This window comes from Arvicanthis niloticus, chromosome 11 (genome assembly GCF_011762505.2).
Source record: "Arvicanthis niloticus isolate mArvNil1 chromosome 11, mArvNil1.pat.X, whole genome shotgun sequence".
NCBI classification, from domain to species: domain Eukaryota; kingdom Metazoa; phylum Chordata; class Mammalia; order Rodentia; family Muridae; genus Arvicanthis; species Arvicanthis niloticus.
In genome coordinates this window covers 15,714,893-15,731,854 of record NC_047668.1, presented here as the reverse complement: position 1 = coordinate 15,731,854, position 16,962 = coordinate 15,714,893, and the positions used below count along the sequence as shown (strand labels likewise).

The 16,962-nt window shown below is 42.6% G+C and overlaps 1 protein-coding gene across 3 annotated transcripts in view; it reads left to right on the top strand.

Annotated features, from left to right (window-relative positions):
- Positions 1–16,962, top strand: part of Akap6 (A-kinase anchoring protein 6) — a 423,485-nt gene that overhangs the window by 214,299 nt on the left and 192,224 nt on the right. For 2 of the 3 annotated variants that reach the window (XM_076941872.1, XM_076941873.1), the window contains 2 exons: positions 9,808–9,904; positions 11,015–11,181. In XM_076941872.1, the coding sequence (XP_076797987.1) occupies positions 9,808–9,904; positions 11,015–11,181 (264 nt within the window). The remainder of the gene's footprint in view (positions 1–9,807; positions 9,905–11,014; positions 11,182–16,962) is intronic. The other variant, XM_034514536.2, reaches the window with a different exon arrangement.

Sequence of the window (16,962 nt, the reverse complement as noted above, 5' to 3'; positions counted from 1 at the left end):
GTCAGGTGTGGAGGCAGCATCCAAAGAAGCAAATGAAAACCCCGTCACTCAGGAGGCACCGTCAGCATCCTGGATCTCACCCATCTATCTACATCTTGCATAAATTAGCCAGTCTATCAGGGAAGAGTGTCAACCTCACTGAGCTGCATCTACTTACACACACAGATACACACACACACACACACACACACACACACACACACACACACACACCAAAAAACAAAATCAACTCTCTTTAAAATGAATTGTAAATTGCTTGAGGAGCTAGATTCACTTTCAAAAGCTTGGAACCATTTTTATGAACTGAGGTCTTGGGATCGAAGTCTCTTTAGGACGGACGAGGGTTTTTGCCTTTTTTTTTTTTTTTTTTTTTTTTTGTCTGTTTGTTTTAAAAGAAAACAAAGACTTTTTAAACATGTGGTTTTAGTTTAAAAAAATACTTGGAAATGCAGCAAGTTCTCTTCGTAAGCTTCTGATATTATAGCTGAAGGCGTGTCACAGATGTGCGTGATAAACCAACGACAAAAGTAGCCACTGCCTTCTGATGGAAAAATGTACAGTGACTGACCATTTATTTAATTGTGTGCTAAGTACCATATGATGAGAGGGTAAAGTCAAATTGATGATTCAGGTTACCCCAGCCAGAGTACAGTTTACATGGCAATTATGCTGGGTCATCTAAGTGTAATTGGCAAGTAATTTTGTAAGCGAAGGAACATGACAGCTCATTTACATGGTGTTCACTGAGTAAAATTTGGGGACATTTATCAACCACTCTGGAGTGCAGAGTGATCGTAGTGATATCCCTCGGTGCTGCAGGCTGTTGGAAGCTGGTTTGCAGGATGATTCTCCAGGCAAACGCTCCCTTCCATAGTGGTTAGCCGTGTGCTAGGCCCTCTCGTTCCGAAGTGAGTGAAACCACAGCGCTTTTCTCAAGGAGCTCAAGGGTGGGAAACAGACATGTCAATAATTTTAACGGAGGTCGGTAAGTGGAGGCTTGAAGCTTGCTGTGGATATTAACTTCTAGGAAAGATCGGGAAAGCCTTGCTAGAGAGCACACTGAATTGAATTTTAAAGGATGATGGGGCTTTGCAGAAACAGCACTTGCCAGACACGGGCACAACAAGAACAGAACCCTAAAGGAACAAGTAGACTGTGGGGTGGAAGCCTTGGAGTTGAGCTGATAGGACCTGCAGCCAGACAAGGGCTGAGCCTGATACATAGTCCTGGCCAGCCATTCAAGGACTTAAGACGAGGTGGGCCTCTATCTGAGCTGTCTTGAAGGCATCGTTTTGTGTAGTAACAGTTACTGTGCTATTGTGATATACTAGGCTCTGTTCCATGTGTATCAAGGGATTTTTATCTTTATTACCACCTAAGGAAATAGACACTAAAATTCCTTTCACAAATGAGGGAACTAAACAGACAGGAGTTGCCCAGAATTAAACAGAGTGATAGAGGAGATGGGCTTTGAACACAACCATCCAGTTCTGGAGTCCTTGCCTGTCACGAGCACTGACCCACATGATGCTTTTGGCCACCTCAGCATAGTCTGCAGTAATTCTGGACTAACAATTTTATTCCCACGGTACTCACTAGGCTCCGAGAGCAGTGAGTGTGGCCATTCTGCTCATCGTCCTATTTGTAAGTGTGAGATCATAGTGCCTGTAGTGTACTAACACACAACCAATGTGGATTGTGGAGGGAGGACATGGTCACGGACTGTGTGGTCAACCTAAGAAGGGAAACGATGAGGCTTGGAGCCAGAGCTGGGTTAAGGTACAGATGTGTGGGTGGGGACAATGGACTGGGCTCAGTGAATGACCCAGCGTGTGGGTCTTGTTGGCATATTCTTGTATTGCTTCTGATTTCCGACCAAGGTGCTGGAGAATCTGAGAAGCAGGGAAGTTCACAGTGCTCATCACAGAGCTCTTAAATTCCTGGGAAGAACTATGTGGGCTCAGGATAAAAGTTAAAAGAGACTTCCTCAGAGATGGCTAAAATTAGAAGGGACAGTCTAGGGACAGAACTGCCCCGGGGTAGATGAATAGTTAGATAGCCTTTGGGACTCTTCTTTCTTTGAAAATTCTCTAGTTTAAAGTAAATAAAACTTCTCCTGTTTCTCTTCCTAAACTGCCTGGATGGAAAAAAAAAGATAAAAATCAAAGTATGCAAGGACCAGAAAATATTGAGTTCAAATGCCTTGATTATAGATAGAGGATCGGAAGCACACAGGGTTACATGACTCATCCAAGAGCACACCCTCAAGGAAGAAGAAGACAGGGCCGTTGGCTTCTCTTCCTTAGGTCTCAGTAACATTTTTGGTTTTGGTGTCTCTGCGTGCAAGCCACTGGTAGATAGTGAGACACAAGCAACAGAGATGGAGTGTTTGTCTCTAGGGAAGAGAGTATTAACAATAAGGGGTGCTTGTCACATGGCAACCTATGCCATTTATCAACCTGAGAAGGTGAATTTAAGTATTTATAAGAGGAGTTAGGGAGATGGCTGAATGGGTGAGGCCATTTTATCGGCAAGCACGAGGAGCTGGGTTCAAATATTTAGTACCCACATAACAAGCCCGTCACAGCTATACATGACTGTAGACCCAGCACTGGGGGACAGATTCTAAAAGCTCACTGACCAGGCAGCCTAGCTCAGAGGGTGTATTCAAGAGAGAAACCCTCTCTCATGGCAATTAAGAAATAGAGTAAGACCTGCTGCTCAGGCTTCCAATGAATGAACATGTGCTTGGGTACCGAATGGCATGTGCACATCACACACCTATACCACATGTGCACAGCATGTGCACGCGTGCGCACACACACATGTACACACACACATGGCAATACTCATGCTCACACATACATGCACACACGTACATGTACACAGCACACACTTACACACATGCGTACACATGCACACACAGCACACATGCATACATACAGATGTACACACACACAGAGCACATACACACACATGCATACACACAAATGCGCACACATACATGTACATACATGCACACATGTACATGTACACAGCACACACATGTGCACACATGCACACACATTCATGCACACATGCATGGGTGCACACACATTCATGCATGTACATATACACAGCACACACACATACACACATAGTACACACACACAAACACACAGCATAAACACATGCACAGTACACATATATGAACACACAGCACACACATAACACATACACACATAGGGGCACACACACATACACACACATACACACACATACACACACATACACACACATACACACACATACACACACGTACACACACAGTATAAACACACATACACATACAGTACACACACACACACACACACACACACACACACACACACACCCCAAGGATCTTTCTAAGCACTATTCATGGCCACACTGTGCTAATGGTTTCCACTCACTGTCTCTAATTCTCGCAACCGTAAGGTAGTGATGTTTTCACCTTGTTTCTAAAAGTCCCTAAAGCATAACCTGTTTCCTGAGATCAGACCGTGCTAACTTCTGATTCCACTGTCCTCAAGTGATGTCAATGCTTTGTATGTTTTCTCGAGGTTTTCTTTGTCTTTGCAATGAGATTATTTACATATTAACATCTATAATTTGATAGATTTAATTTTGCCTTTGCTTTTTGTTTGTATCCTCTCTATATTTGCATGCCTTGCCTTGTCATTAAAATTGCATTATAATTCCTTACCAGCTTTAAGAGCTTCTTAAGCCCTTACTGAGAGAGTTCTCATTCTTTACTTACGTGGTGTTTTGAAAGGTGCATTCTATACTGTGAGCACCGGCATGGCATCTAACTTGTGTGGATGGCATTGTGGAGTGGTAAGTGAGAGCTGCGAGCACCTCGTGACTGATGATGACTTGCTTGCCCAGGCCTTCTGACAGACCAAATAGCTCTTGTTTGGCCAAGAACAGAGTGGCTCTAAGCAGAGCTGGTCTGAGGCACAGTAATGACTTCACGCTTTGGCTTTTCTAACTGAACACTTACTCCCACCCCACCACCACCCCGTGCAAAGCCTTGTTCTCATTTTCTGAGGGAATGAAAATCTTTGTGTGAAGAAGTGTCACAAAGTGTCTTCCTCATCAGCATGTACACCATCTCTTTAAGTGACAGTGGGAGTAAGAGTTCATCAGTTCAACATGCCTTTCACATTTGGAGACTCCTGACTAATAACCTCTGGTATTTAGCATCAGAACAGCCAAAGAACTAGAGTCTGGCACACGCTGCTCTCACGCACGGAGAAAAACTTAAAAAGACAGAAGATTCACTCCAAGTTTCTTTCTTCAATTCATTTAGAAGAAAAGGCATACCTTTTTTTAATTAAAAAGAGTATGAACACACAGAAACATCTGGCCCGTATCACCACAGCAACCTCCTAAATCGGCCCACTTGTCTCCAGCGCGTCCTTTAAAAAATCAAGTCTGTATGCAGCAGGCAGCAAACCTCACAGGTCCGCTCACGTCACTGCATGTCACCATGGCTCTTTCGTGATGCTTGGGGGTCAAGTCCCGTATAGTAACAGTTGCTGTGTTTCTTTCTGCCTGTGGTCTGCCCCAGCATCCTGGAGCACCCAGACCTCCATGCTTCTGCATCTCTCAAGAGCCTCTCTAGACCTTGATACAACTCACTTCAATCCTCATGAGCTCTCTGCAGGCTCTGCTGAGACTGGATCTCGTGGGCTCCTACAGCCGTTATCCAGTTCTGGCCTTTTTATACTTGGCTGGTGTAGTATATTTTAACAATTAAACAAGCTCAAATCCCATTGGGTTAGGCTATTATTACTCCATTTTGCTTGAGGCAAAAAGTCTCTACCACTTGGTATCACACAGAAAATCCCAACTACACGTGTATTCTGCGCTAGGTCGTACAAATACACTTGTACTTATCTCTATGACCCAACGGACTAGACTATAAGCTGCCCGAAGACCGTGGTTCTGTATTGCTCCTTTTTACATATGTAAATCTGGTAGGAACAGCTCAATAAATATAACTATTGTATTCACCTATAAAACACACCTAGAAGATATACTAATATATAGATATATATAGTATATACGTAGAAAAAAGTCACATTTACTCAAGAAAGAATCTGGCGCTCTCTTTGGCACTCGTGATGCTGCCCAAACATCCCAAGACTCACAGTGCTCAGGAGACCTGGTAGATACAGACAGTACCCACAGAGTAGCTGAGAAACTGTCCTCACCATAAGGTGCCAGAAGGATGGACCACTGTGGACATTTGAGTCTTTAAATGTGGTCATTTCCACGTTTTTTGTCCCGGGAGATTCCCCCGGAAGCGATCATTTTCACATGCATTTTCTTTATTCATTCCACAGGCATGATCTACTTTGTCAGGTCTTATGGCCAGGTGTAGTCATAGGTACCTGAGTTGTCTGAATTCACAGCACATTCAGGTCTACAAAAGCTGATCGTGCCAGATGTTGTAATAACCCCGTTGCCCATTGATTAACTTGATAATTTTTTTCTGGTTGTCTTTCTCTTTTTTTATTGGTTATTTTATTTATTTACATTTGAAATGTTGTCCCCCTTCCTGGTTTCCCTCTGTAAACCCCCTATCCCACCTCTCCCCCTGCTTCTATGAGGGTGCTCCCACCTTACTGCCCCAGCATCTTCCTGTGCTGAGGCATCAAGCCTCTACAGGACTAAGGGCCTCCCCTCCCATTGATGCCAGATAAGGCCATCCTCTGATATGTATGCAGCTGGAGCCATGGGTCCCTCCATGTGTACTCTTTGGTTGGTAGTTTAGTTCCTGGGAGCTCTGGGGGAGGGGTCCAGTTAGTTGATATTGTTGTTCTTGCTATGAGGTTGCCATCCCCTTCAGCTCCTTCAGTCCTTCCTCTAACTCTTCCACTGGGGTCCCTGTGCTCAGTCTGATAGTTAGCTGCGAGTATCTGCATCTGTATTGGTCAGGCTCTGACAGAGCCTCTCAGGGCCAGCTATACCAGGCTCCTGTCAGCAAGTGCTTCTTGGCATCAGCAAGAGTGTCTGGGTTTGGTGTCTGCATGTGGGATGGATCCCCAGGTGGGGCAGTCTCTGGATGGCCTTTCCTTCAGTCTCTGCTCCACACTTTGTCCCTGTATTTCCTTTAGACAGGAGCAATTCTGGGTTAAAATATTTGAGATGAGTGGGTGGCCCCCTCCCTCAACCAAAACCTGTGCCTATGCACTGGATATGGTCTCTACAGGTTCCATCTCCCCTTTGTTTGGGTATTTTTTCTAATGTCACCACAATAATTGTTTTCATAATCAGTATTTGTGTTTATATTATTGGATCTCCTTTTTTTAAAAAATGTTTTCAAAATGGTATATTTATCTATTTTGTGTACATCTGTGGGTGGAAGAGTGTGTGAGGGTCATGATGGAGCTCAGAGGACTTTTTAATGGGAGGGGTGTGGCTGGTTCTCTCCTTATACTAGAGATCAGGTTTTAGAGATCGAAGTCAGGTTTTTGCGTTTGGTGGCAGGCACCTTAACCCTCGCAGCTATCTTGCTGGCCCAGGAGCTTTATTTATTTATAATTAGCCAATTAATTTCCTCTTGTGTGTGTATGAGTGTGAATGTGCAGGCCAGAGGAGGAAGATCTGCAGGAGTCAGTTCTCCCCTACTGCATGGGTCTTGGCTTGCTGGAAAGTCCCTTCCCCCACAGAGACCTCTCCCAGCCCCTACTTGTGTTTTCCTTGTCTCTTCAGTTACATGTTCCTTTAAGGACACTGAAAAAGACTCAGTGTTCCCGAGAATCCAAGCTGCACAGACCAGTAACATAGGATCATGGGGCATGGCCATGCCAATGTTCTTGGCATAAATTTAGTCTTGAGAATTCTCTGCACCTTCAGGGAGTGGTGTGGGTATTGCAGAGGGACTGGACACACTGCAGGCATTTTGGAGAAGATATGCTAACAGCACAAGGATGGAGACAGGCTCAGCTATCGGGTTAATAGAAAGAACAAATCCATAAAAGAAATAAAGCCCTTCTTTAGGGAGAAATGGAGGCAATACAAGGAGAGTGTGTTGAAGAATCCTTTAACAGCCTGAGATCTCACTGACAGTTCTGTTAATGTGCCTGCTTGGCTGCCTTCTTGGGGGCCTGTTGCGAATTCCTTACTTGATATTATTAATGGTTAATGGGCACACCTGAAATCAAGCAATAATGCACCATTTGGGTAATAGTTATATTAAATGGTTCTTTTATACAACATCGAGCTTATCAGATTACCTCGTTCCTACTAATGACTACCTCGTCTCTTCCAATTTCCTAATCAAACGTTTCTACATCATCCTGAAGCACAGCCATTCTCAGATGCATCTGCCCTATACTCTCAGCTTCAATGGTGTCAAATTGCCAGCCATTCTCCTAGGTCCCTCCATTCTCTCTGGCACTGAGACATTGACCTGTGTGCCTCTTTGAAAGCTGGTGATCACTAGACATTTGATACAGGTAAATAGTGAGCCAACGACATCACCAGGCTGAATTTAGAGTGATGTTGAAATTTTTACAACAGGTTTCTCTTTAAAGTTTGGTGAACTCATCTTCGATGCTTCTCTTTTCCCTGCTTACGTTTCTGAAACCTGTGTACCCTATTCTAAATGGCATTGCTTCAGTGTAGAGGAATCTCACAGCAGGGACAGAAAGAAAGGATGCAACTATAAGGTAGTAAAGACTTAGCTATCCATAGGTGCTGCCTTAATTGGACTGATCAGAAGTATTGGGGCATCTGACTGATGGCTCAGCAGTTAAGAGCATTTACTGCTCTTGCAGAGGACTCGGGTTCTGTTCCCAGCATTCACATAGTGACTCACAACCATGCATACTTTCATTTCCACAGGACCTAATTCCCTTTTCTGGCCTCCACAGGCACTGCATGCACACAGTGAACAGATATACATGCACATAAAATTCCCATACACGTAAAATAAATACATCTGAAAGTATTTTTAAATAGCCATGTTTAAAAGGAAGTATCAAGGTTTCTGATATATATATATATATATATATATATATATATATATATATTTATTTCGACTGACTACCTGTAGCAGACGGAACAATGTAAGACATTCTGATCAGTACGCAGGGAGCCAGATATTGTCTCTTTCTGGAATATTGAGCTGAAATGTTACTGTATCTTCTGAGAAGGCTGGATGACATAATTCATCATTTTGAATTGCATCAGTGCAAATCCTTATCTCTATGCTATATTGCTATCTCTCTTTGTTTCATGGTATCTCTCTTTTCATTCTATCTCTGTCTATGGTACTTTAAAATGTCCCTTTTCTCCAGGAAGAAAATAATGCAGGCTCACCACTGGCCATCCACCATAACCCAGTCTGCATTCCCCAAGTTCAGCTGTCCACTAAGGCCAGAGCCCACAGATTTTGATCTCCAAGTCTCCATTGCCTGGCTTGGCATCACAGACCACACACAGTACATAAATCATGGAATGAAGACACGATCTTACAGTTTATTATACAGATTCTTCAGTTAAATTATATTCTCTGTCTAATCTAATCCTGTGTCAGATATGCTTAATACCAATCACAGTAGAGTGTATCCACGTATTGTCCCATGATGTTTAACAAAAGAAAACACATTGTATTTTGGAACCTTATTACGAAAAGCCAATCTTTAGCACACTGTATTTCCAATTAGTAAAGCTGAGGAATGAATTCTTGCCCCAAAGACTAATGAATGATTCAGTTGCTGATGAGTGCTGTGATTTTCCTTCACTGGACTCCTTTGGTTGGAATGTCTTATCACATTTCAGAATTTCATAAAATATCTAAACTTCTCAGTAGAGAGCATCACTGGATGCACTCAGCAAGTGTTGACTATGACCACAAACTAGTGATCCCTAGTGTGTGATATGAGTTGTCTGTGAAACTAGCAATTCTTTAATCTGCTTATAATTTCCAAGCTAAAGATGGAAATACAGCAGAAGATCCCTGATAAATTTTACAGTAGCATCACATGTAAAAAGGAGGAGGAGGAGGAAGAAGAGAAGGAAGAGGAGGGAGAGGAAGAAGAAGAAGAGGAGAAGAAAGGAGAGGAGGAGAAGAATGATCACCACCAAGTGTATCTGGGGAGGCTTACTGGAAGCAGTTTGATATAGACCATAGAGTTTGATATAGACCATTAGAGAAGTCAGTGACTGTCATGAGGAAAAATCCTCATGATGTACTTGTTTATTTATAAGACAGCATCACATCTTAAGAAATAAACTTTTAAAGGGCAAAAAATCTGGAAAGCGTTGGGATCCAGACCATAGCATGTAGCCGCCCCTCTCTGTCCTGTGGCTCTTGCAGAGTCTAGGAACAGAGAGGAATCAAACAACCCTGTATCTGTGGATGCATCTAGGTGACATAAGGCTACTGCATTTTCCTGCTGCCAAGTTCTCTGGTTTCGTAAAGACTTGCATTAATAATGGTTCTTAGAAATGAAGGAAATCACACATGTGCGGGTGGGAATTCACTGTATTTTATTGAACGCTGCTACTCTCCATATAGCCTATGTGACTTTTCATAAAATCGTAATGAATTTCTGGATGTGTTGAGCTATTTCCAAACAGGTGCACTCTGCTACTCTAACAGAAACGCTTAAAGCCCACCCCAAATATCAATAGCTTTTAGTATTGCAAATTAGTCTGTCTGTTGGGTAAATAGGGCTGTGTGGTTCTTGATAAAAAGTAGTAAGCAATTCTGCATGTGTGTTTCGTGTGTAACCACCTGCCAGAGCCTGATGGTCCTGTGCTTCTTTTCAGAGTTTTAAGTTGAACGTGGACAGTCACTGTGCCCTCAAGGAAGCTGTGGAGGAAGAAGGACACCAACTTCTTGAGCTCGTTGCATCTCACAAAGCAGGTAAATCCCCCTGAAATATTGCGGGTCTTTATGTCTCCAGACTATTAAGAATGAAGAAGCATTGCTGTAAATTACTGCATATATTCACTTCCTTATGTATTATTAATATTTACATTATCAGATTGACCTTCAAGATTTATAAATGTTTCATATACTGCATACAATGCTGTGATACTTATAAGATGAAATACTGCCTCCAAACGGTCTGTTCATTTTATTTGGGGCTTGCCATCCGCCTGAGTTCCAATTGAAATCACACTCCTGAAAACTTCACGATGACATGCTATTTGATGTAGGAGCTCTGGCAGTGACATTAAGATAATGAGGGAGAGCTGTTCTTATAGACACGATGCATATCCACTAGGGTGAACATGGGCATCGTTACGGATATAAGGCAGGCTGCCCATAGACATCTGATTATTTCTCTGCCAGTTCACACATGTGGACGTTGGGCAAATTCTCTGTAGGTCTTTGCATTCACAGAGGCTTAGGCCTTCAACCAGCTCTTAGACCAATGTTGATGCATTTATGAAAAACGCATTATGAGCAAAAAGTAGTTTTCTTGTATGGTTCCACTTATCCTGCTAGACGACGACCATAAAACAGGGTGGGCTGAAGCTTTTCCCCCACCCCCACTTACTATACAAACTGGAAAAGAACAGCATTAAGTAGATGTGTTAATGCCAAATAGCAGTCTTTCGATTCTGGCCTATTTACTGTATTTCCAATCAGGTACCTGTATCTATTTTCAGGTACCTTTCTTTCTGATTATTAGGAAGTCTGCACACAGATAAGCACAGGGTCTTAGACTAGAGGTGTGAAGCTATAGTGTTAATGGCATTTACACGTCACGATCTGTTCCACTCGTATTGCTCGCACCAAACCACCGAGTCGGCGTCAGTTTCTGCATATGCTTGCCCCGTTTCTGTGTTGTTATGTCTTAGCATTGCCAGTCTCAGCTCTGGGTGGCAAGTGGCAGGCGACGGGAAAGGGAAGGTCATTTAAAAGCATGTGTATAGTTTGGAACAGCCACACAGCTTTCTATGTCACAACCCGTCACGGGTAAAGATGCAGCTGGGCCCACAACTTGTGCTTTCCTCTCCTTTGGAGAAGGACTGAAGGACATGCTGAAGATGATTGCAAGTCAATGGAAGGAGCTTCAGAGGCAAATCAAACGGCAACACAGCTGGATTCTCAGAGCTCTGGACACCATCAAAGCCGAGATACTGGCTACTGATGTGTCTGTGGAGGACGAGGAGGGTACGGGAAGCCCCAAGGTAAGTGGCTTGAAGTTTGCCTTATACACTCTTATTCCTGTCTTCTTTTGAACTAGGCACCACTGAAGTTTTCTTTCCACCCCTAAGGCTCTTCGTTTCTAGTGGGTAAACTTTGCAACTCCTTCTCTGTCTCTCTCCTTCCATATATATATATGTATGTATATATATATATCTTGGCTGAAAACAAAACAAAAGGCGACAACTTTCAAGTTTTCCAGGAAGAGGTCTCTTTGTGCAGAGTAGCAGAGCAGAAGGGGGACAGGATTCTCGGGGTGGGAGGAAGGGGGGCATAAAACATTTAGTAAACAAAACATAAAGCATCTTTAACATGAATAATCAGAATGGTTTTAAATTGTTTTGTTGCAACTATAAATCACTGTAATCAGTGCAATCACTCAGCTCTGACATCCATTAGCCGCTTGGTTACAGCAAATTAACAAAGAAGAGAGAAAGTGATTCATTATCTCATTCCTGTTAATGACTATCAGATGCATTGCCTAATTAGGGGATGGTCATTGTAGTGCGAAGAAGGTCATATGCTTTGCTACAAATCTTTTTGCTCAGAGTGTAACTTCTCCATAATGGTGCATGCACCGAATACAGCAAGGTTTTTTTTTTTTTAAATCAAGTATTGGCATGTTTTGATTATCCGTTTTGGATTTACGAAATAGCCTGTAAAACATATGCCACTGAACATTAAATGAAGCGCCTTTTAATCCGGAATACTGCTGTCGTTAAAGGTATGCTGTGGATTTACAATGTCGAAAACAATTTTATTAATTTGACATTTTCTTAACATGTCTCAATTTGTGAGAGGGACTCCAGAAATTAGTTGTATGGTAGACTCAGGATCTGAACATATTGTAGCACGGGGGGAGACAGATCGAAAAGTTCATAGTTTCTATTCCTGGCATGGACAAAGCAGGTAACACTATCAAACCACATTTCTTCAGCACACACGTGCATGGACATTGTGCTCGGAGCGAGCTAGCACACACTTTGCCCTCTGAGGCTCACACTCTTGAATACAGGCAGAGCAGGAACCTAAGCCAGTTCCAGGACACTGAGACCATGCAGCCAGTGAAAAGCTCAGAGGATCCCCTTTATCTGTTGGAAACAGAATTGAAAGGCAATATCAGCCCCATTGGAGGCTGATCACCCTCCTCCGGGGAGGAGGTCACATTCCAGGAAACACCTGAGGAAAGAGAGAGAAGTGCGTGGCACATGAGCACATATTTTAGGAAGTGACCTGATGGGGGTTCAAAGCTGCAGCTAGCACCAAGGACTGGACCCTGGACCTTAGTCAGCAGACATCTCCTTACTGAGGAAGCAGTTGATTGGCGACAGCTTCGCTGTGGAAGTGGAGCCGGAATGACAAGAAAGCACACAACTAAAAACTGAGTTGTGTTTTATTTACTTAACAGACAGAGGGGTGAGAGGTAGACTCATGGTGGAGTACTGCATGGGGACGTAGGCGAGATTACCAACACAAGACAAAACAAAAGCTCTCTGTCACGTCCATTTTCCATTCACAGGCTGCTCTGCGTTCTGCCATATTCTTCATTTAACATCACAGCAAACACTAAACATGGTAAAGCAGCCCCAGAGAGGTTAACCAGTTTGCCTAAGGGCACACAGCCTCTAGGGCTCAGAGCTAGGGCTTGAGTCTGCACTTTCAGGCTTAGATCCCAGGTTCCTCTCTGCTCCCCGTTGTTGTCGTTGTTGTCAGTGCCTGGGCCGAGTGCACACTGAGCAGTTAGAGAGGCCGAGCTTGTGGGGTCAGGATGCTCTTTGAGATTGTACTATTAAAACAACAAAGGGAAACAGGTTATAGGGAAGAAGTTCAGGAAAGTCCAGGGAGGGCTGCTGTGAGGGAGTGGTGTGGTCTGAGAAGGTTAAGAGGCAAGGGGGGTGGGGGGAGCTGTTGGCCTGCTGTGGGGGAGGGGAAGGTTGTGACTAAGTGGGAAATAACCTTGGATTTCTGTGTAGATATATTCTTAAAAGACAACATCAGCATTTTCAGAAAGCCTCCTGCAATGGCGGCCCCTTCTCAGGTTGTAATGGGAACCCCTGTAAGAGGCTCCTCCCCCGCAACCCTCTCCTCCCCCACATATAACCAATGAATGGGAGGATGTCTGAGACATTGTTACTTAAATAGCAAACAGTACCAGCTAAAATGTTTAAACTAGAACTGTATGATTAAACTGGGCTCTATCTTATTCGAATGAAATGTTACACAGCCATTAGAAAGCAGTGTAGACAACTTTGTAAACAGATGACACCTGTATTTAGCTATATATTTTAAAGCAACTTTGAATTTTCTAAATCTCTATCTTGACGGAGAACTATTATAAAAAGGGAAACAAGAGTAAATACAAAGTGTTAGAGTTAAAAATTATTTAAAAGGCCAAATGGGGGACACAGAACATTGGGAAAGGGGTGGCCTGAAGTTAAGGATGGGAGGGGGAAATGAATACCCTGACCAGTGGTGATCCCTGTCCCTGATTTCTAGAAAACAAAAGGAAAAGAACAAACACTTGCTTTTTGAGTCACTGCAGAAGAGACAATGTCTCGAGTTTCATCAGCTTACAGAGAAGAACAGACTTGTCCTCATTAACGCATTCCTACTTCACGTCACCACACAAACAAATGCCACAAATGAAAATACCAACAAGAAGAGATTGTGTGTGGTGTCTGCATACGGGGAACCCGGGAGCTGCAGAGCCAGGTGATCTTCCCTGACAAACACATCCATACTCAAGGATGGCTGTAAAATAAACGTAAGGTTAAGGATGCAATGGGGAAAGATCGGGTTCTTTTCCTATTTGTTTAATGTTTCTGAATTGTTTCTGTTAGAGTTGGGACAAACTATCAAGGAGACAGACTTAGAGTGCTTGAATTAAATGGCTGCCACGTATTACTGGGTGTCTTTGAGGCAATTACCCAACTTCTCTGTTTCTCACTTGTAAATGTAGGTGAGTATGTAAATGTAAATGTTCAGAGTATGCGGCCATCACATCTCAGAGAGCCCCACATGGTGGGATAAAAAATCTAATAAATTCTCATAAATTGTTTGCTGCTCTCCACATGTGCGCTGTGGCACACCTAAGTCATCTCCCCAACCCTCGTAGAGCATAATTTTTTTTTTTTTAATTAAGGAGTACAGATAATTTCTTCCTCAAATATCTGTTATTTTAGTTTAAAGAATGCTTATAATGAGTGGGTGTTTTGTGGAATACCTGCAGTCCTAGCACTCAAGAGGCAGAGGCATAGGATCATTGAAGATTGAGGCCACTAAATGAACTTCAAGCCAGCAAGGACATAAACAGGGTGTGCAGAGCAGAGCCTTGCACAGAGTAAATCCTAAACAGGCAAAATGCAGTGCAGAAGCCTTCACAGTCTAATGACACAAGAGACGAATGATTAGAACGGATTTGATAAAATTCCAACAGAAACTGGAACAAGATGCTTTAAGTAGAGGGGGAAGAAACATCAAGGAAAGATATGGAAGGAGTTGACTCTTTAAAATGAGGATGGGAGGATATTTGCCAATGTGAAAATGATGGGCAGAGAACTTAGCATGATAAAGACTCAGAAGCCTGAGATGTTTGGTGGATCTGGAATCCAGGACCATTGCCATAGGCTATTTTACCTGCTTGCCAGCATCTGCACTGTGGATCCCAGTACAAAAAAAAAAAAAAATCGATCCTGACTAATTAGTGATTGGAGCAATAAGACTCCAAGTCTGAAGGACACACATACATATTGCCTAAGAATTTTCTGTCACATAGCATAAAGTACTGCAAGCTGAAATAGGGCACACCAGAGCTCCCCTGGGCTGAGAGTTAGCCTCTGGCTCCCCCGGACTGAGAGCTAGCCTCCACTGCTTCCTGTCCTTTCCAGGAGTCTTCTTCTTATGGCGTGACCTTGCTTGGGTCGCTCACAAGTTGTGCCATGAAATGCAGCCCCAAATGTAGCAGTTAACGATTATCTGTTTCATCTGAGACCTAAGAGGAATGAAAATTAAAACATAATAAAAATAACTCCAGAACTCATCTTAGGTTTACTTCAGAAGCTACTGGGAGCTTGAGAAGCGTAATAGAAAATCTAAGGAATATATCTAGGGGGTATTTTTCTTTTTTACCTTGTTTGAGAGACTGCAGGAAAGGGCTTGGTCTTAGAAATCTTGTAAAGAGAGAGGATAGGGGGAAATTCAAAGACTGTGGGAAACGTCTCCCCCAGGACCCACGCATACCTTATTTGTTGTATTTCATTTTTTAAAAAAGTGTTTTCCCAGGACTGTGAGATCTTTTATACATGGAAATAGAGAACATAATTCATCAGTTCCAGAAATACAACTTTAGCATATGCATCCAAGAATTTAAAATATGCTTATAATTATGTAAGAAAGACTGATAAAAATTTATCAACTTAAACTAGAGGCTTAGTATTTTAATTATTTTAGTGATGTGCAGTTGGAAGATTTCAAAATATAGTGACTATCCAATGTTTTAACAGAAGCTACATGTTTTTGACCTTTCAAGGTAAAAGCCAGAATATCCTAAGGAAAAGAAAATTAATTGACATTGTCTCTTTTAAAATGTTCACATCTGTCCTCTCTTTGCTTTTCCCCTCTGAAGCTTCAGGACATAGAATCAGGGGCCAGTATCTTCCCATGATACTTACCCAACTTCGTATCAGTGAAAGTATGTAACAACAGCTTCTTTGTCCTTTAAAAGGAAATAGATCTAGGTCTTTAGAACACAGAACACCTGCAGATTTTGACAGAGTTACCTGTCTAGGTCCCAAACAGTATCTTCATTTCCTTAAAGGATTCAGGTATCTAGGATGCTCTGGATTCAGGGACATTTATTTCATCCTCTTTCTCTGAGGTTCAGAGGTGAAGTCATCATCCTCTGAAATGGGTATCAGACTCTGAAGCTCATCAAAAACATCAACTCAATGATAGCTGAAGAGCAAGCTCACAGAGGCCTTTAAATATGTTTGCACAGGCCTACAAACAAGAATTTTAGGTCTGACTGGGACTGGGAATTGTGTAGCTTTTGACTGGGTGTGAATTGGGCATCAGTGACTACCCAACCTATCTTCAGATGTCAAGTGAGGGAAGGAAGCTCAGTATTAACAGGCACTCTGGCATGTTTGCTTACCCGAAGTCCAAGTGTTAACCCAATGCTTAGGCAAATGAATTGTGGGTAATTCTGCTTAATTAAAGAATGATAAAGGGGTGAATAAGGGGACTTGTTAAGATGTTCTCTGCATTAGATGATGCCTTTGGGGTAATAGTGCAACCTGATGCCGTTGTTCTGGAATACGGTTTGATCCTGAATTTTTCAAAGCATTACTGAGACTGAGCACTGTCTCTGCATTAAGCTCTGATCTAGATAAGGGACATATATAGTCAGTATGTTCTTTAATATAAGTTTGGCATAAAGGGCATTATGATAATAAGTGGGAATCCCATTTACATATTGTCAGCTGCTGTACTGCTATATACTCATATTGAAATCTACTGGAGACCCTTTCATTTTACAAAACTAAAGCCAAGAAAAACATAGGCACATAATGTAAAAGGAACTAGAAATGAGATAGTAGGAGTAAATTGTACCTAACAAGGAGAGAGAGAGAGAGAGAGAGAGAGAGAGAGAGAGAGAGAGAGAGAGAGAGAGCCAACAGGCAAAGGCTTTGTTGTTTATTTATTGAGTGCTGACAGGAAACTCTGCCCAGTGCTGAGCTATACGTGAGAGAGAAGATGCGCTTTCC